Consider the following 25,854-nt stretch of genomic DNA (forward strand, 5'->3'; position numbering starts at 1 on the left):
ATCATTTAATATCTCAACCAAATGACAAGAAGAAAATAAATAGGTTTATTATCCTATTTTTACTATTGTCTCAAAAATAACATTTTTATGAAAGATCTCGATCGGTATGAGGTTAATTTGATCTCCATATTTCCTTTTGGTTATAAATAGAGGTGAGGGGCACTTCTTCATTTCTTTTGCTTTAACCTGGGTTTTTTAGCTCGCACGAGATGGCTGAGTCAAGTTCCTTGAAATATATGCCAGCGTTGATAATCGAAAACTACAGAAGGCCCTCATTCGCAAACGCAAAACAGTGGAGTTAGAGTATAAAAGTCTAGCCAGGTTATCAAGAAAAAGAACAAGAATGTGACAGCTAGATTGAGTAAGGCAAAGGCAACTTCTTCTTAGAATTCTGATGACATGACTCAATTGCTGAGAGCTCAACATACATATATATCTCTCTAAAATAAGCTAGAATCACCATTACACATACCGCCAACATGTGCCGTATTCGTTCAAGCATTTCATCGAACACATACAGTGCAGAACTCCAAAGCCACCAATATCAGAAATCTCTGTCGCGGTGACACTCCGGCGGCACAGCAGGGTAACGGGAGCGATCAGAACAATAGTTATAAATGGTAAACTTCTGACGAACCCAGTAAAGTCGCCTGTACTGTAAGCCATCGAGGTCCTGAAACTCCTTCTGATCCCACCATCTCTTGCCTTGCGTGGCGCAGAACTTGGCTTCGGTTGAAGCCTCGCAGCCGTCGATATGGAAGCTTTGGTAGGCCGCAATGAAGGGGGCATTGGCCCAGTTGGTCTTCTCAAGGCCGCCTCTTGTCGCCCAGTCGTCCGCATTCCATAGGCTCGAGTAGATTTTCATGGGTTGGTTGAAGGGAAAGCGAACGCCGAGGTCTTTGCTGTTCTTGAACACTCTTATTGGCACATCGTCCACAAAGAACCTGTTTCCGTAGGCAATTTGTAAATATTTAGTTTGTAATGGTTCGAAATGCGTATGTAACACTAATTATTATGTATTTATATATCTAATATTTAATTCTTCTTTTTTATTTATAAATATGAAAATTAAATATTAATATTAATTTATTAAACTAAGATACAATTAAAACATTAAAATGATATATAAATAGTTAATAATTTAAATAAAAATATTTAAATACCTAAAAATCCAATAATTTTTAACTTTTTACACTTAAAAGAAATAAAATTTTATAAATAACACAAAATATTATTTTAGTCGAATTTTTATATTTATTATATAACATTTAAATTTTAAAATAATATTAACAATATAATTAATATTATTTTTAATAAATGTAAATATTTTTATGCATATATTGTAATTTGATTAAATTACTAAATTATTATATAAATAAATATTAAATATATAAATATATAAATATATAAAATTGTGTGGTAGGTGTTTAAGGGCTTCTTCAACTGAAAAACTCATTTTTAAGTTCAAAATACAGTAATACATCAATATGTTGTAACTTGTCTCCAACCGAACTCTATTTTCAGATAACAAAAAAAAAAATATTCATTTTTATCTCATATTTAAAATTTTAAAATTAATAACCAATTTTTCCAATTTAAAAAAAAAAAAAAACATATAGCGAGTGAACAGTGAGGCGCCAATATTGACGTCAGACTGTTCACCCCAAGCAAATAGTGGAAGATTTGATGTTTGGCTGGAGCGACCGAACGACACCATACATATGTTTGATGTTCGTTTGGAGATGCCCTAAGGCACAACGAATTGTCATTCTCTAATTTGTAGTGGTCGCGACAGTCCAACCGAACAACAAATTGAAAGTCATTCTCACATTTTGAATGGTATGACCTTAAATTCGGGTGGAGAGTTACAATAACTACAAACAGACGAGAGGAGAACGACGTTTGATTCGGTTAGAGATGCCCTAACAAAAAATAAAAACAAAAGAACTGAGTATAAGAAAGCTTACACAATCTGGTACAAATTCCAGAGAATAGAGTAATAATGGTATCCTTTTGAAGGATCGAACCAGAGATAAATCCTCTGCTCTCTATCTCCCTTTCCTCCCGTAAACACATTAGTCTGTAGGATATAAGGCTGGCCACTCCTATTGCCCAAAAACTCAAAATCTATCTCATCATGCTCCGAGTTTTGTGAAGAAAGCTGCAATCAAAACAACAAAAATACTATCTGATTTCTCATCTAATCAACACCAACTAATCCTACCTAAGGGCAACTCCAATGGAACGGCAAACACTTAGTCGCCGTTCTTGCCATTTGATCGCGGATGAATATTGTTCATCTGCGCCATTTTTTTTATCTCTATCGAACTTTCGGAAGAAAGGCGCGAAATAAGAGAATGATAGTTACAGAACAAAATGGCGTTCGATTGGAGATGAATCACGACATTTTTTAATTTCATTACATTTTGGAGTGAAAAAAGAGATTTTCAGTTGGAGATGCCCACCCTAAACTTACATAAAATGCAGTCACAGTGCCAGCAGAATCTCCTGGAACCAATCTCATTCGCATACTGAAATGCCCAAAAAGGTAAGAACCCTTTGACTGAAAGCCCGTGCCTGATGAGCACCAGAAAACCAAAAAAATAGCTTTCAGTGATGAACAATGGTTATTACCTTAAGGTTTAATTTACCTGTATATTTGTCCAAGTAGAGTTGAACTTCGTTGCCGCCGTTGATATACTTGATGTGATCGCTAGCCCAAGTGGGCACATAATTGTTCTGAAACGGTACGTCAATGGGCTTTCTTGGCTGGGCAGCCATGGCTATTGCAGAATACAGAGAAAGAAAGCAGAGACACAGAGAGAACGAAGAAGAGGCCATTGATCTCTGGCGCAGGGAAGGGAAGCTGAAGGGAAGAGAGGGAGTGCAGCGAATGGAATGGGAGGTAGATGGCAGGCTTTATGTAGTAGAGGACGGGAAAATTTTCAATAATTAAACTTTATGTGTCATCGAATTGTTAGATCAATAAAATTCAAAAAAAAAAAAATTTTTTTTTGACAGATTTGGATTTGTACATTTTCATATCGTTTTAATGAAATACATCCTGAACAAAATCTCCATTTTTGATTAGATATTAGCTGTTCGGTGAATGAAATGATGCTTATAGGTACAGCTATATAATTGTGCCTGCTGTCTGTACAGCTGAAGATCAATTTTTTTCTTATTTTCTCTGCGGATACATTGATCTTCGCAGGCGTATGGGCCTTCCTGTTTAAAAATTTTTGGAGTTTAGTGCAGTAACAGTAAGGACATGGCTCTTTTAAAATTTAAATATTATAAATGAAAATAGTTTTAATAATAAATTATATGTGAGAAGTGCTGCGCTGGTCTTTTTCCAGCCAGTGATTCTAATGAGACAGACAAATTTGACGGAGGCGGAGCATTTTCCGGCCATTGATTGCTCATTTCATGTGGAAAGTTTGGAAGAGAGGTCCCATCTCATGTGAATACTCTGAGATTATTGTTGATCAATTAATGGAAGTGATTTGTTATGAGTTGTCTTAGGTAAAGTTTTATGAAAATTATTTTAAATTTTTTTATATATTATGTTTTATTTTAAATAATTTTAAATTTTAGTTTTTTAATTATTGTAAATATTTTAATTTTTTAGTTGGTATTTTATGCTAATTTAAAAATATTATGATATATTTTAAAGTTATGATGAAATTATAACAAAATAAAAAATAAAAATAAATTGATGCAGCTCTTATGAGCTTGGAATTCTTAAGATGGCATTTTTTTTTTAGATTTAGATTTTATTTGGGATAGTTTTCTTACTGATTCTTAAAAAAGTTTTTTAGTATAAAAATTAAATTCTTGGGATTAAAAAATCAAAGAAATAAATACAACTTGAGTAATAAAATTTAACTCTTAGGATTAAATTATAACAAAAATCATGAAATTTTGAACAATTTTATGACGAACATTGCTGGATTTTGTTTGCAAAAACGTATTGCACCCATACAATTTGAAGATAACTCCATGCAAAATAGAAAATTGCAAAAAGGGAGGAATGAAAACTAGGGGTGTCAATTTTTGACCCGACCCGAAACACGACCCGAAAAAATCCGGGTTAGGGTCAGCCCAGACTCGAAACGGGTCGGGTTCGGGTTCAACAATTCAACCCGTTTTAAAAATCGGGCCGGATTCGTGTTGATCCAGCAACCCGAAAATGATCCAAAATTGACACGAAAACTCCTATTTGAATCAGAAACCCGAGATTGACCATTTTTTACCCAATTTTGACACGAAAATCGAAGATTTAACGATTTTGACTCGAAAACTAGCAATTTTAGGTCAACTTCAGGTCATTCGTGTCGGGTCGGGTTGACTCAGACCCGAATTGGGCCGGGTTCGGGTCCGGAAACCTGACCCGTTTTAAAAATGGGTCTGGTTCAGGTTGACCTGAACAGTACCAGGTCAGTTCCGGGTTCGAACCAAACTCGACCCGTTGACCCCCGAATTGACACCCCTAATGAAAACGCTACTTAATGGTCATTTTAAGGAAATCTGAACCTTGCCATTTTTTTGTCTTTGGGGAAATTTCTAAACCCTACTCGTTGGGTCAAAGGTTCAAGGTGGAAAGCAGAAAAGGAGATTGATTGAGTTGTCAAAACATCTTTTGACAATTACTTGTGATATGTAATTAAAATTAATTTTATTGGGCGCTAATTTTATGTATATTTAAATTGAAAATTGTAAAATCAAATAAGGATTATTTAAATGTAAACTGATTTGAGTTTAAATGAGCCCAAATAAACCATTTAAAGCATAGCAAATAATTTCAGGATGATAACTAAATGACCATGTGATCTTTATATGTTGCATGCTTATAGCCAAATCTAACGTCTTGGCGAGATGGATCCTTTAAGCTCAAGATTGTTTAAAGCTGTTGGACCTGATGATATTCCAATAGAGGTGTGCAAATACTTAGGAGATGAATGAATTTCTTGGTTTAATAAAACATTTAATATTATTTTAAAAATTAAAAAGATGTTAGATGAGTGAAGAATGAGTGTGTTGATTCATATTTTTAAGAATAAAAGTGATGCACAAGATTGTGCGAATCATAGAGGAATTAAGTTGATGTGTCATACTTTAAAATTATGGGAGAGAATTATGGAGTATAGGTTGCCACATGATACTAATGTTTCTCAAAATCAATTTGGATTCATGCCAGGTAGGTCTACTATGGAAGATATACATTTATTGAGAGGTTTGATGGAGAAGTATAGAGAGAATAAGGATGATATATATATGATATTTATTGATTTAGAGAAAACATATGATAAAGTTCCAAGAGAAGTGCTATGGAGAGTTTTAGAAAAGAAAAGTGTTAATAATGCTTATATTCAAGTCATTAAGGACATGTATGCATGAGCTGTTACTTGTGTTCAGTCTTCAAACACAAGGTGGTTTGACTAAGTATTTTCCTATTTCAATTAGATTATATCAAGGATCAACCTTAAGCCCATATCTTTTTGCATTAGTCATGGATGTTCTCACTAGACATTTGCAAAAGGTTGTGCCCTTGTGTATGTTTTTAGTGATGATATTATTCTTGTTGATAAGACTAAATAGGGAGTTGAAGGTAAGCTTGAATTATGGAGGGTAACCTTAGAGTTTAAAGGCTTCCGTTTGAGTAGATCTAAAATTTAATATATGGAGCATAATTTTAGTTATAATTGTTCTAGTTGGGGATTGTGACTTTGGGTGATCAAGTCATTAATAAGAGTACACATTTTAGATATCTTGGGTATATTGTTCAAATTGATGGTGAAATAGATGGACATATTATAAGTAGAATTCAACCTGGATGGTTGAAGTGGACACAACACAAAAATCTCTTATTACCTGAAGATGATATCCGACGGTAACAGTTGAAATACGTCGGGAATTTCCATTTTCTGGCGAATTTCTAACGAAAAAGCCTTGGACAGTAAAATCTGCGTCGAAAAATTTTAACAATACATTTTTATTGTCGGAAAAATTTCTAATAGCATTTCCAGCGTAATTTCGACCAAAAAAGGGATGCAAATATGACGTCTTTTTTGAGTGAATTATGGTGTTTAATCCACTAGTATTACCGGCGCAATTGTACGTCGAAAGTACCGACGGATAATCCGTCGCACTGAGCTGTTGCACAACTGCCGACGAACGAAACCAGTGAAGTTGCCACTAGAAATTTCGGCATAAAAGTACGATGGAAAAACAACTAATTGTCGTTGTATCGTATTGCTGATGGTGGTTTCGACGGATAATCCGTCGGAAACCTATATCAAAAAGAAAAAAAATAACCTTTTGACTTATCAAACTGATTTCTACATATGTCCATAAATAAATAAATATATATGACACAACCGGCGATATATATGCTGATAAGTTAACAGCAACAATTTCGCCGGAACGATCACAATAAAATTATAGGCGTATTTGCCACCGGTATGAACGCTTCTCTTTCTAACGTATATGTTGTTGTCGGAAACTCCGACGGTAATAGCAGAATTTTCTGTAGTGGGAGAAATGCATATGGCTTGTTGTGTGATAAAAAGTCCCCCTCAAATTTTAGGAGATTCTATAAAATGGTGGTTAGACCTAAAATGCTTTATGGTCTAGAATGTTTAGGACATTAAAAGAGAAGCAAAATATTAAGTTAAGTGTTATAGAGATGAGGATGCTCAAGTGGATGAGTGGCTATTCTCTTAGAGACATGATACAAAATGAGCATATACGTGAAAATGTTGGAGTAGATCTAGTGGAAGATAAGACTAGAGAGAGTTGCCTTAGATGATTTGGTCACATAAAATGGTGGCTTTCCGAAGACCCAGTTAGGAAAGTAGATATAATAGATTTGACTTATGTTCAGAAAGGTAGAGATATACCTAAAAAGACTTGATTATAAAATATTAGAAATAACCTTTTTATTAGATTTAAATGAGAATATAACTTTTAACAAGACACAATGTAGAAAAATGATTTATGTAGCCGACCCCACATAGTGGGATAAAGGCTTAATGTTGTTGTTATTTTATATTAAGATGCCTAAATGTTGAAAGAATGGTCCATTGTCAAGGGGATCATTATGGAATGTTTGATAGGATGTGTTGAATTTCAACTATATTTATAAAATTGTTAACCTAAAAAACTATAATCAAACCTATACTCTCTACATGAATCGGGGACTAAAGATAAGTTTAAGCATAGACCTTGACTTAAAATTATAGAGAGATCAACTATCATACCTCTATCATCTAACAGTCGCAATCGAACCACAACTAGACTACCATATTCATACCATTGTCCTTCCACCACCATTGAACTACTACCCAACCACCTTCATTGAACCACCATCGATGTACCACCACTAACATACAACCACCATCAACAACTACCATCTGATTGCCATCAGATCACCATTTCTCGACCACTGCCATTGGACCAATCGTCTGATCACTATTGCTAGACCTCCACGGACTATCGTTATATAATTACAGTGCTCCAAATATCACCATCCAACTATAACTCTTCGACCACCATCAACAGACTATATTTAAAATTGTTTCGTTATATTCTTTAGAAGAATAATTTTAATTAATTATATTTGCATATTTATTATTATTTATCTGCATTTGTCGTTTTACTTATTCATGTAGATCATGAAAATTTTATGTAAAGGTAAATCCGACATCTAAAAATGAATGATAAGAAATATTTGTCACATCAATTAATTTTTTGGGTTTTAATTAGAAATGATTTTGAATTTTTTTAGACTTTTTAAAAATAGTCAAAATGCATTATAAAAAATTAGGGGAATTTACATACATACCATTTATTTCATGCTTTTTACATATCTAACTTATAAAACTTTAGTATTACATGCCTACCACCCATAGAATAAATATGGGTGCATGAAATGAAATATTAAAATTTATATGGTTTTATGGGTAATAAGAATGAAATATAAGAGTGATATATTTATTATTAAATTTTATATGAGTGGTAATAATGTAATATTAAAGTATTGGGTGTTAGATATATAAATAGCATGAAATAAAGTGGTATGTATGTAAATCCCTCTAAAAATTATTATTCAAAAAGTTATGTACAATGATCAAGCATTGTACTTTACAAACCATAGTCAATATATATTAGTTCTTATACATTACAAAAAACCAACAAAAAAATTACAAGCATGCAAGCTCTAATCCTCTTCCATCCCCGCACTCTCCTTGATCCTTGCAAAGCATTTTTCATGGAACAAGGAATCTGGCTTTGCTGCATTTGCATATTAGATTGCGATTTTGCACTTACTCTAATTCTGCTATCAGTGCTTCCACCTATTGGCTAACTAACCCCTCATGGCTACTAATTTAGATACTTGATAAACCAAACGATTGTTCCTCGAATACATAGACTTGCAAATCTAATTCATAAATTCTATCATTTTGCATTCTTCCTACTATCTATGACCATATATTGTAGTCAAAATAATCTATCAATCCCACAGAGGATATCTCACTAGTTGCAGCTTGGCTATCTCAAAGTCGTGTATAGTCCTGAAAAATATAAGATAAATATAATCGTTATATCTATGTTACTTAAAACATTTTGTTATCATTGCAAACTTTGAAACTCACAAAGGCCTTCCTCGATCGCCGGTCTACCCACTATGGGTCTTCCTGGCGTTGGTGTATTCAAGTGTGCAACTCAATAACAGTGGGTTCCCTACCCAACATTTCTTTCTAAAATATATTTTAATAAGTATGTGTATCCTCAAATTATTTAAAATATATGCAAAAGTTATTTCCAAACGTCGTCTATGCTCAATGTGTGGAACTGAGTTGCTAGTATGTGGGTCACTACCCATGCCCCCAACATCTAAAGCCCTGTTCAGCCTATTTTGATCCCTCCTATTAAAATATGGGTTGGCCCAAGTTATGGTCAACTCATCCCACACACCCTCACCAATCAAAAGCAATCTCTCTCCTAACTTTCTAGCCAATATTTTAGCAGTGACTGATAACTTTGAGTTAGTAGTGCACCAATCCCAAATTGATTATTAAGTAGCACATAATAATTCATAAAAGTCTTGTGCTTCCCTATTTGGTGTCTCTTTCGTATATTTTTTGATATTATAGTTCAGTTGCACAATAAATCATATTTTCGTACTTCATAAAATTTTCTTCCTCCACTATCTTGGAACTTGTTAACGTACCATATTGAGAATCAAATTCTTTGAAGCATATAAATAATAACATAATTAACAATTTTAGGTTATGACCATATATATATATATATATATATATATATATATATATATATATATGAGAAAATGATTTGTAGATCATGTCTTCATACTAATTTTGTTAGGATTATTTGTGTGCAGGATGTTGTAGATCCTACATGCAAATAATCCTAACAAAATTAGTATGAAGACACTATCTACAAATCATTTTCTCTTAGAGATGTGATCTAAAGTCCCTTTCAAGTGACCTAAGCATGTATATGATGGTTTTAGGCACTTGTTGACAAGTCCTACTACACATTTAACTTATCATAAAACATCTTTTCACCTATAGTTTAAAACTCATCTTAAATTGTTTATTATTGAGATGGTTATGGCTATTCATTTATTGGATAATCAACATGTTTGATGCTTTTTTCAATTCCTTCAATTTGGCTCTATTTAGTTTGAAGGAATTGGTTGATATGGAATAAAAATGGAAAATAAATTGTGATTTAATTTAATTTTTTTTGTAAAATCAATCTCATATTTGCATAATCTATTCGTTGTGTAAGCAAGAATAGTTTAAAGAAGAGGCAAATAAATGTGCTTACTACAAGTAAACGAAGGCTTGACTACGACAACAATCGAGGAATTCGTGTGTCCGACAATGGAGGAATGTATCAGAGAAGTGAAAGTCGAATGCATCCAAGAACGACAAATGATGATGAATAGGACCAATGTCGGGGGCTTCATGTGTGTTTCATGTGAAAATAGACTTCAGAAAGCTTTGAACAGTGTTTCTGTGAAAGGAAGGGAGGAAATGGTGGAAATAAGACCCTTTTCGACAGAATTTTTGATCCATTTAAAACCCATGAAATTTTTTGGTAGAAATTTCCGACAAAAGTTTTCAACATAAATTATGTCAGAAACTCCAATTTAAGTACCGACGACTTTTGCCTCCTGTGATTCCTTCGGACCATAATTTACCTAAAATAGTTATTTTTCCTATAGTGAATTAAAATTGTGTTCCAAATAAATTTTCTTGTACTTTTTCATAAATGTGAAATTAATCTAGTTATCCTTGTATGAAATAATTATTGATGGTAAACCATATAATATGATAATTTATTTGAATAAAAGTTTAGCTATGTTGAAGGTGTTAATAATTTTTCAAACATGATAAGAAGTGCATTATTTTATATAACCCATCAACAAATAAAATTTAGGTTAAGCAATTATGAACTTGGGTGAAGTCAATGGCATGCTCGATATCTCTATAGGGATAACTCATTAGGTAGTTCTTTGACTAAGAAATTGTTAAGGTAGATTTTAGCATGACCTATAAGTTTCATATATCTTGCCAATTTTTATTCACTGATAATCATTCATTTTCTATAAGTAAAAAATAAAAATTCATTTTGTTCAACAAATCCAAAAATTTATTTGGTTCATGGATTCCATCAAAGGTTGTGACTTGAATTTCTATCCTGAACTCAATGTACTAAAAGTTTTCTAAATTGATCATCCATAGCTTTAGGCTCAAGTGGAGTGTGCAACAACTACAGGAAAAACGTCATTTTTCGGCGGACGTTTTCGTCGGAAAAATGCCCAAAATCCGTCGGAAATTAACATTTCCGGCGGATTTCCGACGGAAATTATTTCACTGGTAAAACACGCGTTGGAAAAGGCCTTCCGGTGGGAAATAATCTGCCGGAAACATTTCCGGCGTATTTCCAACAAAATTTTCGCTGGAACCGGCGTATTTTTTTGCGCCGGAACTTAAAGGAAAAAAAAAAGCAAATCCAAAAAAATTAATCTGACCGGTCCCGCCTAGCAGCAGCCGCCCGAACATTGTCCCAACCGCGGATCGCTAGACCCAACCAGGTCTACATGGGTGCTTCCCCCGCGTGGATAGCCAGCCTAGCCGCACGAACCGGGCAGCCCACGCAAAATCTCCTGCGGAGTTCGAACCCCGAAACTCCCCCACACGCGTAGAGCTTTGTGCCTTCTACCATCTGGTCATCAGAAATCCGCCGGAAGTTGTGACGAATTTACTTCCGCCGGAAAGTCCGCCGGAAATGAGATGTTTTTTGTAGTGAACCTAACAATCAAGTTTTATAGTTAATCTTGAAGAGTTCTAAACTTATTTTGAAACACATTACACTTTTCATCAATAATATCCATTTTTTATGATTTGATGAAAGTTATTCACATTATTTTGAAATTAACCAAATTGATCTATGGTAATAGATTTAGGAGGTTTGTTGATATGCAAGATATAGTACTTTTTTTTTAAATAATGAATGAGGGAAATATTAGAGGTAAAGGTTTTAGATGAGAGAAAGAAAAGAAAAGAATATATATGTGCAATTAAAATGAAATTAAAGCTAAGAGAACTTTCAACAGGAGAGGGACTACTAGACCACTTATGTCCCAAGCTCGCATTAGACAATTTAAAAAATTTTATAGGGTTTTATATAGTCTTAAAAGCACAAAGTTTAGCAAAATATATTACAAGATATGCAAAAACATCTTATATGAATTTTACAAAGCAAGCAACCTCTGAAATAGTAACAAATGCACAAAGCATATAATGTTTAAATGATCATATAAATATAATTTTTAGCTCTATTATCTAATTTCATTTCAAGATAAAACTTTTATTTATGTAGACACCCATTCTATTTCTATAGAAAATTTTAGGTTATGATAGGTTCAAATAAAGATTAGGTTCGATCTTTTTTGTTGTGGTAATAATATGAATAAAAGTAAATTTTTATAGAGTTGCTAAATAATACATAATTTTCTAAATTTTTTTCTTAATAAACTATCAAATAAAAAAATTTACAGTTTTATGATAACAATAATAACATTTCATGAAGAAAAAAATTAATATTAATAGTAAGGTACATTATTCTTTCGTCCATATAAAATAAGGTTCTTCTTTTTTTTTTTAGATTAAACCCACAGAGGGGCCTACGCGTTTATATAAAATTCGGTTACAGAGTTCTTAAAAGGCTCCTCCAGCTCACTAATGCTCGAACGGGCTACAATCAGAAAGGAAAAAAGAAATCCTAAGAGCCGGTGGATCCTTATACTATGATTACAAAAAGAACCTAAATTAAAATCCGGGCCGAAGGAAAGCAACCCCCAAAAAAGGAAGATCAGGATTAAACCCTTCAACATCATCTTCCTGCAAAAAAACTAGAAATAACTGAAATAGAAATGCGTGAAATTAAAAGAGAGTACCTTGCTATCAGTAACGTTCACCCTATAATAATCCCTGCAAGGCAAACTCCAAAAAATAATATTAGAATTATAGTGAATACCATAAGCATAGAAGACAAAAGTACCCCTGTTAAAACTCCATAAGAAAGCCTTGCTGTCGTTAAAAGTCAATCTATTAATAACCATGCAAGAGAATCTCCAAAAATTAATATATGAATTACAGTAGATAGTATAACCGAAGTGACCAATAATCTGCAACTTATTCCACCCAGCCTTAACAGAAAGCCTGCCCAAATTCCCCAACCGACAGCAGACAAGATCCAGCACGAAATTGAGATCAACAAAGGAGCTGGGAAAAAGCAGCTTAGACCACACAACAAAGGATTCATAATACAACCTCCAAATGAGAGAGCATACCAGGACAAGGGAAGACCAATCCGAAAAATAAATAACCAACAGATCATTAACAGGCCCAAACAACACGACATTACGCATGCAAGGACTAGGATAAGCACTGCAGAAAGGATCAGTGAAATAAATCACAAACAACTGACAAAAGGCATTGCAGCAACCCTGATGACTTTGGTAGCAGAAAACAACCAACCGACAGGCCACCTGCATCATAAACCACCCAGTATGAACGGCAAACCACCCCAAAAACCTCAACAGACATCTAAAACCCAGAAGAAAATAGGAATTAAACAAATAGCTGGGAAGAAACAGCTTAGACCACACACCAACCAAATCAAAAAATAACCACCAGAAAAACAAACACACCAAAATAGGGGGAAAACAACCCCAAAAATAAGTCATCAGCTGACCAAAAGCAACCAAAAGAAAAACCATCCAGTAAAGACGGCAGAACTGAGCAAATAAGTAAAACACAAAGAAATTATGCATACAAGAACCAGGATAAGCACTGCAGTACGTAAAAGGAAAAGGGTAATAGTCAAAACTAACCACCCAGCAACAACAACAACAGAAAACATCAAGTATAAAACCAGAAAATAAAACGAGCTGCACCATCAAACAAAGGGGACGAAAGAAAAATAAAGAAAACACCTACACACGACAATAAGGAAGACCCAAACGATCAAGTCTAACAAGACCTCTAGCTCCAATGGGAAGATTATGCTCAAAGAACTCCTCCACAATAGCAAGATTACAACCCCTTTTAGCAAGGAAGTCAGCCACCGCATTTCCTTCCCTGAAGATGTGAGAAATGGTGAAAGACGTTTTGGACAAGAAATGTTTAATATCTCTAATTCTATAAAAATTATCAGAATTGGCAGAACATTGCCCTTTAATGTAATGAATAACAAGCATAGCATCAACCTCGACCCAAAGATTAGTAATCCCCGCTGAGTGACAGAGTATAATCCCATACAGCAAACTATCCAACTCAGCCTGAATAGCATTACTAGCCTTGGAAGGACCCGCAAAAGCCTTTATGACAAAACCTTTATTATCTCTAATAACACCACCACAACCCGCTCCATAAGGATTAAAAGCCCCATCCGTATTAAGTTTAAAAATTCTCTCCCCAGGTTTCTTCCATAAAATAAGTCTGTTGATAGGACTAGAAAAAGGAGAAGGAAAAAACAAACCAAAAACATCAATCAAATGATGGTACCCTTTGAAAGAATCTTTCTTGAGGATCTTAGCCACAAAGAGTTCAGTAATTTTATGCTTAACTTTAGAAATAATAGTGTTAACATCCATATTCTCATTATTATGTTTAGAGGCATTCCTACTCTCCCAAATATACCAACAGATTAAAACAGGAATAATGTTACCAATATGACCTTTAAGCTTAGTAAACCAAACCGTAAAAACATCATTCATAGAGTTAAGATTATAATTGGTAAAAACATTAAACATGTTATCAAAATGAATCCAAACTCTCATCGCAATGGGGCCTTGAAGAAAAACATGGAGAAGACTTTCAATATGATAGCAGCATTGACATTTAGACACAATAGTAAGGCCTTTCTTCATAAGCAAAATATCCATATTAATATATCTATGTAAAATCCTCCAAACCAAAAAAGAGTAAGTAGTAGGAATGCTAGAATGCCAATAAGCCACATTAACAAAATTAATAGGCATAGATTGCTTGATACACTTCCAATACTATGAATGCGAGAAGAAGTAATAGATTTAGCAGTAACAAAAGAGCTTTTGGATTTATTAAAAGTTAAACCGCTACTATTCTGAAACTTGTGAAGAAATTTAAAAAGCTGTTTAATATTCCGAACGGACCCATTAGTGAAAATAATAGTTATCTGTAAAGCTCAAATGAGACAAATGCAAAATACCACCAGATGTGAAGAATAATTTAGGATCCATTCTAAAATATTCTGCAAAGCTCAAATGAGACAAATGCAAAATACCACCAGATCTAAAGAATAATTTAGGATCCATTCTAAAATATTGATTCAAACCACGAGATAAAAATTCCATGGCAATAATGAAAGAGCAGGTGATAGGGGATCACCCTGTCTTAAACCATGAGAGGACTGAAAAAAACCATGAAGTTTACCATTAATGATGACCGAGAAATGACAAAATTCAATGCTATGTTTGATTAAATTGAGAATTAAAACCAAAGGAACGTAAAACAGCATAAAGAAATTCCCAGTTCAAATTATCATAAGCTTTGGTAATATCCATTTTGAAAATAATGTTCCCACCACCAACCTTTTTATTCAAATCATGAATCAATTCTTGAGCAAGTAAGATGTTATCAAATATAGACCTCCCTTTAACAAAACCCGATTGTTCCAAGGAGATGATCTTAGGAAGAATAGAAGAAAGCCTTCCCACGAAAATTTTAGAAATTAACTTATTAAAAAAAGAACATAAACTGATAGGCCTATAATCATTCCAAGAAGAAACACTAGGATTCTTAGGAATGAGAGCAATATAAGTGGTGGTAAAAAACTTAGGGTAAACAGCCCCACAGAAAAAATCAGTCACAGCATTAAAAAGATCCTCCTTAATGATCTCCCACAATTGTCGAAAAAATTTATTAGTAAAACCATCCGGTCCCGCAACCGAATCAGGATTCATATTCTTAAGGGCCTCCTTAACCTCATCCATAGAAGGGATAGAAGTCAATAAAACATTATCCACCTCATTAATAATAGTAGGGATAAAAGAAAAATCATTATCAATTATGGGGGTAAAGTTGGAATTAAAAATATTAGAAAAGTACTCAACTCCAGAAAGGGCAATAACATCAGGATCTTCAATAATATCTCCCTCAAGTAAACTGATTTTATGAATTTGTCTACTCACTTTGTTATGATTGGCCAGATTGTGAAAAAATTTGGTGTTGCGATCTCCTTCCACAAGGAACTTAGAAGAAGCCTTTTGCCTCCAATAAACCTCTTCCTTTTCCTGTAACTTGTATAAAGAAATCTTAGCCTCATTAAGAAAATTTAAGTTAATAGAAGAGGAATCATTCATATAGTTAACATCGGCTTTATTGACCTCCTCCTCCGCAACCAAAATGTTAGTAAAGATATTCTTAAAAACACACTTATTCCACCAAGCAAGTAATTGCTTAATCCTCTTAAGTTTAAACCAAAACCTCATCATACCAGTAAAAAAATCCAAAGGAGCCAAAGGGGCCTCCCAATTAGTTTTAACAGTGGGAAAGAAAGAAGTATCGAGCAACCACATGTTTTGAAATATAAAAGGAGAAATGGTATTTGAGGTGACATTAGAGAAACTTAAAAGCAAAGGAGCGTGATCCGATAAAGTACGGGTAAGGTGCATAACATGAGAAATAGGGAAAAAAATCAATCTATAAGTTATTAAAAAGGATACGATCAAGTCTCTGCCACATAACACCTCTATTACAAGTAAAAATATTGTCAGAAACCCCAATATCATGAAGATTACAATGAGAAATCATCTCATTAAAATCATCCATATTGTTAACATTAGGAGACTTCCCCCCAACCCTTTCACAAGGGTTAGAAATACAATTAAAATCTCCACTGTGGGTCTTCGAAAGGATTCTTCTCGTGGGATTCGAAAGTAAAGGGTACGATAACACTATCCTGTAGGACAAAATGGTCGTAGACCTTTACAATCGACACAAGCAAGCCAATGGAAGAGCAGATGGAGTTATACATACGATTAGCCATGGAGGATAGCAGCTTTCACCTACCAACCTCGATGGATAATAATAGACATAACCCAAAAGTTCACGAGATTTCCCCCATTCGATACATCAGCTCGAATGGGGTTTATTTGATTGTGGGGATCGGTTTCCTACGGGCGCAAGACCCCGTAGTTAATTACATCCTAAGCATTGACTTAGGAAAACTCTCGATTAAGGATGATGTATTATTTACTTTTTGATTTGGTGCTAAAAAAAATTTCCTAAGTTCTATTCCAAAGAGTCTTTTCTATTTATCTTTAATGATGATTAGACCTTTTTGAATAGATAAAGATATGATTAAAATTTTGAGTTTAGAAGATCAAAGATAAAATTAATACCATAAGATAAATGACAGACTCGAAACGCACCAGAAGTGAAATACAATCTGGGCTTATGCTTGCCTGGAGTGAGCTGCCATCTAACATCCTAAGCACAACCAATCGTCCTATATGTATACGAGATAGGAAGACTCTATCCTAAGGAATCAAGAATTTATAGTTCAAGAGATTTCAATCAATGACTCTACAATATGCAAAAGGGTATACCTAACGCAATGTATGATGCATGAAATGGATATGAAATATCCCTAGGTCTACTGATGTAATGCATATATGTAAGTGGAGTACAATGTGAAGTAAGGTGTGTAAAAACAAATGCATGCATGACATTCAGAGTATGAAAAAAGTAAATAAACACCCTAAGGGTACCCTCCAGGCAAGGTACCCGCACAGAAAATCAACATAGCAATGCTCACTTCGTGTGGAAAAACAGCGATGCCTAATGGCACAATAGGTGGCCTACTCTACAGGCCTAAATGACCTTAATGGTCTCTAGGGATCACAGAAGGTGGGGGTGGGGTATCATACCCAAAACCAGAAAAAGGTCAAAATCCTAACGATGCCCACTTCGTGTGGGGAAACAACGATGCCCAATGGCACAAATGGTGGCAAACTCTACAGACCTAAATGACCCTAATGGTCTCTAGGGCTCACTGAAGGGGGGGTGGGGGGCAAGCTTTGACCTATAGGGGCAAAGCTTCGTCAGTGCACTAACCTAAGGCTGGCTACCTAAACATGATAGAATACTTATTAACAAGAAGTGTGTGATGTGAAACAGTTCTGATATATAATTTAAAAAAATTTTACTTTACAAGTTGCAGAAATTATACCTGACTGTATATGGCGCTGCCACTTAATAACTCCAAGCAAGCAAATAATTTTAGATTGCGGCGCGGCCACTTAAAAGCTCTTAAGCAAATGGTCCCATTTAGTTCCCGATCATTAATCTCCAATGTACCTCGCAAGAAAAGATAACAAAAAAAAATATATATGAGCGTAGATGTCATTCAAAAAAGAAATGCAGGTAAATAAAAATATAACTGTCAGGAGATTTAAGAATTGCATTTGTAGAACACCTGCATGTAATAAACATTAAATAACAAGAGAAAAATGTCAGCCTAAGTTAGGGCTAGAAGTCGTGTCCTAACCGAACAAGTCTAAGTACGTTTAGGTTATGTGATTTTGGATAGGTCCTATGTAGGGTATTTTAATTATAATTACTTGTATTTGATTTGTTGAAGGGCAGAAGGATGATTTTAGTTTAAGTCTAAATATTAATACTTTAGGATTGATTTTTAGAGATTTTTATTTTAGTATTCGATTGATTGCCACCTTTGTTTCACACCGAGGCCGTGATGTTTATTTCACCCTCCGTGGGGCTAACTTAATAGCCTCGTAGGCCTGGGTTTCCCAGTGGCAACCAATTTTGTTGAATTACTTAGTTGGTTATAAATTAGAAAAGAAAGATAAGTTAAACAGTTTATTAATCAAATTTGTTGATTGATTTTAAATGTTAGTCTAAGATTTGATATTTTAGGAGTCTTTTATCCTAATGAATTTTAGATTATAATTTGATCTCCCAATTAAATCTACTTCTTTTAAACTTTAGGTTAGTTAGGAATTGATTATTAGATTAATTAGATTTGATTTAGGTTTATGTTTTAGGTTTATGATTTAAGAATTATAAATGTTAATTACAATTTGATTAAGAATTAAGTGTTTTAATATATTTTAAGAATTAGGTTAAGATTGGTTGGTTGATTATTAATTGATTAAGAAGAACTAAGCCTAGGAAAAATGTGTCACTAAGTTTTTTGTTCTGATGTCTCTAACCTAAGGAACATGCACCCTAAGTCTATATTTTCTAAGACTCGGTCCTTAATTTTTGTCCTTAAGTGTCACTAAAGTTGTAGGACTAAAAGGAGTGTTTTTCTAACCCTTTGGACTTTTGCATGTGTGTCAATAAGCTTAGGGATCTATGCATAAAAATACGATAAAAAATAGAAAAGTAGTAGAAAGATGAGAAGTAAAGAAAAAAACAACAAAATACCAAAAGAAAAGAATGAAAATCAAAAGTAATAAAAGAAATGTAGGCATCTTATTGTTGGACATGCCTCTTTGAAACTCAGCATGTCTCTAAAACGTCTTTCACTCCCATTCAATGTAATATGAATAAAAGAGAAGGTGTTTTAATGTCATTTTACTGTCCCCACGATTCAAGTAAAGCACTTGATATATTCGACTCAACTACCCACAATACCCTCTAAACAAAGTCCCAAAATAATAGAAGATAAACAGCCTCCCAAAATCCGAAACTAAAACAAATCCTTTTCTTTTGCATATCTCCCAAAACTCATCTTTTAGAAACAAACGGGAATCAATAGAAAGACAATCCGTACACTAAACATTAAATTTCTCTAAAAAGATATTAAAGGACCTTACTACTCAAAGCAAATCACAAAATTAGAAGTCCCAAAATGCCTTACGAAAACTCCTAAATAAAATACTACACAAAACTTCACATAAAGCTTCTACCAAACACTTTTGACACAAAAGACAATCAAGTGATTCTTATATTTGGTGTGGGGTAAAATCATTAAAACCTCGTAAAATATTCATAAAACTTATCACAAAATAACTCATAAAGCTTTCCAACAAGAAGAAATATAAGAAACATAGTTTTCTAGCACGAAACAAATCATAATACCTTTCTAATTATAAAACAAATCATAGATCTTTCAAACATAAGACACATCAAAACTCTTTTCAACACAAACAAATCATACTTCTCTCAAACATAAAGCAAAGACATCCATCTTTCAAATATGAGACAAATCACAAAACTTTCCAACATAATGCAGATCATGAAATTTTCTGATATAAAAAAATAAATCATGAAAGCCTTTACGTTATAAAACGATTCAAAAGACCTCTTAGCAAATTCTTTAATCTCTATGTTGCATGCCACCAAATATCCAAGAGAGCACAAGAAAATCTCACCATTTCGTTTCAATCCAACTCAAAATAAATACAAATAAGAAGAGAATATTTTTGATGTCATTTCACGTTTTCAACCTTCAATAAAATGCTACAACAATATAACCGATCAAACATTTTGCCAAAGCTCAAGAGAATAACCCAATACTTTAATGTACCGTTGAATCAATTCCATAGAAAATCATATGGTTCACTCCTTTTATCCACCAAGAGAATGTCTACATGTGTGGATATATGCATTCCTATTCAACCTTATATCACAACTATATTTCTCATGATGGTATTAAGAAAATAATCTTTAACAGAATTCTGTTAGAACTTCATTAAGCAAGCGAATAGTTGTCACATAGATCATTTCACATGTATGTTTTGAGCATGTTGTTCTCTAAGATGTACCTAAGCACATGAGTATCTTATCTCAATCCAACTCATTCTCCCAAATGTACAAGTGAAGCAAGTTGAAAATATGTCTTCCCATAGCTCTTTCTTGGCCAAATATTCATGCTATTTCTATAGAGGTAAAAAGACAAACACCTTACATGCATCTTATTTATGTCTCTTTATAAAGAACAATATGGATTTTCACCATCTTTCACAACCTACACCAAAATATCTAAATAACATAGCATGGGTCATAAATGGCTGTGAACTTCATATACCAGGCGTTCATTTCAAGTGACATAAGATCAACAAAAGCTTTGTTCACGTCCTATGAAATCATTCATCTTACCATCTGATATCAATGTCTTAGTAGAAACAAGCAATATTGCTATTTTTTTTAATAAGGAGAGAAGAAGAATAGAGAAAGAGAAGGGTGAAGAAGGGTTAGAAGAAGAAGAAGAGAAAGAAAGAAAAGAACAAAAAATGGGGAGGAAGAAATCTGGAAGAAGAGTGAGGTAAAGAAGAAGAAAAAAAGAAGAAGAAGAAGAAGAAGAAGAAAAAGAAGAAGAAATCTGGAAGAAAAGTGAGGTAAAGAAGAAGAAAAAGAAGAAGTAGAAGAAGAGGAAAAGAAGAAGGAAAGAAGAAATCTGGAAGAAAAGTGAGGTAAAGAAGAAAAAAAAAAGAGGAGAAGAAGAAGAAGAGGAAGGAGAAGAGGAATGCTTACTTTGCAAAGAGGAGAAGGAAGGAACGGTCCAGGTGCCTGGGAGAAGGAGAACTCCAGAGAGAGAGGGATTTCGGTCCCCTACCGTGAGTCCGACGGCTATGTTTTTTTTTTTTTTTTTGTGAACAAGAGAGACGAGAGCCAGAGAGGGCGGCTACTCGCACTAAAGAAAAAGAGAAAAAACACCCCCCGAAGGGCTTGCGGCTAGATCGAATTATTGGATCAGGTGACAGGACGCAGAGAAAAGTCCGGATATTAAAAAATATATATATTTTAAATTAAGAGCATGTAAAGCGCATGTAAAGCGCAGGTAAAGCGCATGGAAGCATGGAAAGCATATCTAAAGCGCACAGAAAGTGCACCGCGGTAAATATGAGTCAAAATGGCTCATTCAAGGGCAAAGCACACGTAAAGCGCATAGAAAGCGCACGAAAAGTGCACCGTGGAAAATATGAGTCAAAATGGCTCATTCAAGAGAAAAGCGCACGTAAAGCGCATAGAAAGCGCACGGAAAGTGCACCGCGGCAAATATAAGTCAAAATGGCTCATTCAACGGCAAAGCGCACGTAAAGCGCATAGAAAGCGCACGGAAAGTGCACCGCGTAAAATATAAGTCAAAATGGCTCATTTAGGAGCAAAGCGCACAGGAAGCGCACGGAAATCGCACCGCGGTAAATATGAGTCAATTCAGCTCATTCAAGGGCAAAGCGCACATAAAGCGCATAGAAAGCGCACGTAAACCGCACCGCGGTAAATATGAGTCAATTCGGCTTGAGTCGAGTCAATTCAAGCTCAAATTAGGCTCGATGGGGTTTCATTAAATCGATCAAAGGTGTTCGAGGGTAAATTTGGATAAAAATGAGGTCAACAAACTCCACCCCAACAGGTGCGGTGAACGATAAGTGAACCGTGCATGTTGGCGTTGACCTCTTTATCTCTAAGAAGGTGCAACCCAACAACAATGAATGAGACTCACCAGGAAGATGCAATCCTATAATCAAATAGAAAGACTCGCTAGGAAAATGCAATCCTACGATCAAATAAAAAGACTCGCTAGGAAGATGCAATCCTACAATCCACTAAGGAGATTCAAGAATCATACAATCATACAACAAGCATACAACAGGTGTCCCACCATGCTATGATCACACAATCACACAATATTCATGCAAACATATAATAATGGGATGATTATTCATTTATACAACCATTATCAAATCACTAAATAGTCATACATTCACATAACATCGTATAATCAAGTAATTATCATGCATTCGTGCCATAATACACTAATCACATAGCAATAATCAGGGCATGTCACAACCATACCATCACTTAGTAACCACACAACCATGGAATATATATAACAAACTACATAATAATAAGCAAATGATCGTGTAGTGGTCAATAACAAACTATGCAATGGTCATGCACTTGCACAATCAACCAATCTTTATCATGATCACACAATAATGCGACTATCATCTAATCATGTAATAGTAATGCGATCATTCAATAACACATAATCAAGTCATGAATGTATAACCATATAATATTCACATGACCACACAATAATCATTTAGTTACATAATATTTATCAAACCACACGATAAGCAAACAATAGCAATCGTATAATCATACAGTGATTCACATGATCATGCAATAGTCACTCAATTATATGCTCATATAATCATACAATAGTCCTCAAATCATGCAAATGATCATACAGTCATACAACAATCATTCATTTATATAATGCTCACCCAATCATGCAAACATGATGGGATAGAAGAAAGAAAGAAATTCAATATCCGCCTGATCAAATCGAAACAACGAACGAAGGAGTCTTAATGCTCACTCGACTAAACTAGGATAACAAGAAAGAGCCAAGCGATGAAACTCAACTATCTGCCTAATCACATTGAAACAGCATAATATAAGAAGAGATACTAAGCCCTCATGAGCAAAATTGAAACAAAATTCATAAAGAACTAATGAATATACAACAATCACCTAGAACACATGTCTAAGATGATGCGAGGAGGAGCAAATTCAACCATTACTTGAAAATTATAGCAAATAACATAGAGTAATAATCAAAAGAAATTAAGGAGGAAGAGTAATAAATGATAGAGAGAAATCATCTATCTGCCTGACCACATAGCAATAGTAGAATAGAGAAAAGAAAAAGGGTTCCACATCCACCTTATCAGATCGAAATAGTGAATGGAGAACACTCAAGGCTCGCCTGACCATATTCGAAACAGCGAGTAAATAGCCAAAAGAGACTCAACAACCAGTAGGAAAAGTCAACAACCACTGGAAAGGTAAACAACCACTCAAAAAGTCAACAAGCACTCGACTGGAAGTCGAGGGTGAGAAAAGATAAGGAACACCCAACGATCACCTGGAGCATATGCCGAGGTGATACGAAGAGGATAAAGAAACACTCAATGATCACCCAGCGCATCTGCCGAGATGATGAGAAGATGAAAGGGACACTCAACTATCACCCGGCACATATGCTGACGTGATGAGAAGAGGAAAGGAACACTTAACTATCACCCGGCGCATATGCCGAGGTGATAAGAAGAGAAAAGGAACAGTCAACTATCACCCAGCGTATATGTCAAGGTGATAAGAAGAGGAAATGAACACTCAACTATCACCCAGCGTATATGCCAAGGTGATAAGAAGAGGAAAGGAACACTCAACTATCACCCAGCTCATATGCCAAGGTAATAAGAAGAGGATAAGAACACTCAACTATCACCTGGCGTATATGTCGAGGTGATAAGAAAAGGATAAGGAACACTCAACTATCACCTGGCGCATATGCCGAGGTGATAAGAAGAGGACAAGGTGGTGAGGAATGCCTCCTAGGGACTCTATCGGGCTCTCTCAACCAAAAAGTGGAGTTCAACATTCGCCTGACCAGATCACAACAGCGAATGAGAATGGCTTAAAATCCTCCTGACCATATTCGCAACAGTGAATAATGAGCCATCCCGAAAGACTAATGTCCTCCTGACCATATTCGCAATGGTGGGACAAAAGAGAAAGTACACTCAACAATCACCCGACGCATATGCCGAGGAGATATGAAGAGGATGAGGAACACTCAACTATCACCTGGCGCATATGCCGAGGTGATAAGAAGAGGACAAGGTGGTGAGGAATGCCTCCCAGGGACTCTATCGGGCTCTCTCAACCAGAAAGGGGAGTTCAACATTTGCCTGACCAGATCATAACAACGAATGAGAATAGCTCAAAATCTACCTGACCATATTCGCAACAACTAATAATGAGCCTTCTCGGAAGTTTAATGTCTACCTGACCAAAATCGCAATGGTGGGACAAAAGAGGAAAGTACACTCAACAATCACCTGACGCATATGCTGAGGTGATAAGAAGAGGACATGAACACTCAACTATCACCTGGCGCATATGCTGAGGTGATAAGAAGAGGACAAGGTAGTGAGGATTGCCTCCCAGGGACTTTGTCGAGCTCTCTCAATCAGAAAGGGAAGTTCAACATTCGCCTGACCAGATCACAACAACGAATGAGAATGACTCAAAATCCACCTGACCATATTTGCATCAGCGAATAATGAGCCCTCCCGAAAGTCTAATATCCACCTGTCCAAAATCGCAAAGGTGGGACAAAAGAAGAAAGTCCAACATCCACCTGACCAGATCACAACAGTGAATGAGGACAACCCAATGTCTACCTGACCAGATCACAATAGTGAGACAAAGGGGAAAAGAAAGGGGGTTTAACATTCGCCTGAACATATTCGCAACGGTGAATGAGAATAGCTCAATATCCACCTGACCATATTCACAACAGTGAATAAAGAGCTTCCCAAAGATGTCTAATGCCTGCCTGACCATATTCATAACAGCAGGGAAAAAGAGAGAAAATGGGTCCAACATCCATCTGACCATATTCGAAATAGTGAATGAGGATTACTTAATGTTCGCCTGACCATATTCGAAACGACAAAACAAAGAGTGAAGAAAAATGAAGTGGTGAAAAAGGATCTCTTGAACAAAGAAATCTACCAGAAATTGAATGAGAAATCTCTCCTACGGGTCTGTCCGTGGAGGAAGAACGACATGGAATGAAGATGAATAATCTCATGCAAATCAAGGTAAAATTAATATGCCACCAATATGAGAAATGTCACAACAGAACAATCACATATAAAGATCCAATGTGATGAACCCAACTGAGAAATAAAACAAGAACTTGAATAGAAGAGTGACTTCCAAAATAAGTGAGAAAAATCAACTCGAATGGGATAGTGACTCCCAAGCAAGTGAACAAAGAACAACCTGAATGGGGTAATGACCCCCAAACAGGTGAACAAAATCACAACCTGAATGGGATAGTGGCTCCTCCCAAGCAGGTGACAAAAATCAACAACTTGAATGGGAGAGTGGCTCCCAAACAAATGAACAGAAACAACCACTTGAATAGGAGAGTGGCTCCCAAACAAGTGAACAAAACATACAACTTGAATGGGAGATTGGATCCCAAACAAGCAAGCACAAAAAATAAAAACCTGAATGGGAGAGTGACTCCCAAGCAGGTGAACAAAACCAGTAACTTGCATGGGAGAGTGGCTCCCAAACAAGTGATCAAAACAACGACCTAAATGGGAGAGTGGCTCCCAAGAAGGTGAACAAAATCAATGACTTGAATGAGAAAGTGACTCCCAAACAAGGATGGCGGCATATAAGATATCAAGGGAGTAAATGCACG

The 25,854-nt window shown here is 35.1% G+C and overlaps 1 protein-coding gene across 1 annotated transcript; it reads right to left on the reverse strand.

Annotated features, from left to right (window-relative positions):
• Positions 1 to 357: 357 nt before the first annotated feature.
• On the reverse strand, positions 358 to 2,882 carry LOC110102443 (probable xyloglucan endotransglucosylase/hydrolase protein B). Its single transcript, XM_020830781.2, has 4 exons — positions 2,652 to 2,882; positions 2,477 to 2,577; positions 1,968 to 2,161; positions 358 to 944 (listed from the first exon to the last, which is right to left on the reverse strand). Exons 1-4 carry the CDS (start codon positions 2,839 to 2,841, stop codon positions 545 to 547), a joined length of 885 nt encoding a protein of 294 aa, XP_020686440.1. The 5' UTR covers positions 2,842 to 2,882; the 3' UTR covers positions 358 to 544.
• Between the last annotated feature and the right edge of the window lie 22,972 nt (positions 2,883 to 25,854).

This window comes from Dendrobium catenatum, unplaced genomic scaffold (assembly GCF_001605985.2).
Source record: "Dendrobium catenatum unplaced genomic scaffold, ASM160598v2 fragScaff_scaffold_207, whole genome shotgun sequence".
Classification (NCBI taxonomy): domain Eukaryota; kingdom Viridiplantae; phylum Streptophyta; class Magnoliopsida; order Asparagales; family Orchidaceae; genus Dendrobium; species Dendrobium catenatum.

Excerpts from the sequence above, each read along its gene's own strand:
- LOC110102443 (XM_020830781.2), bottom strand. The coding sequence starts at position 2,841 with ATGGCCTCTTCTTCGTTCTCTCTGTGTCTCTGCTTTCTTTCTCTGTAT. Across the intron at positions 2,578-2,651 it reads CTACTTGGACAAATATACAG|GCACGGGCTTTCAGTCAAAG; the intron begins GTAAATTAAACC and ends GGTGCTCATCAG. Across the intron at positions 2,162-2,476 it reads GCACTGTGACTGCATTTTAT|CTTTCTTCACAAAACTCGGA; the intron begins GTAAGTTTAGGG and ends TTTTGATTGCAG.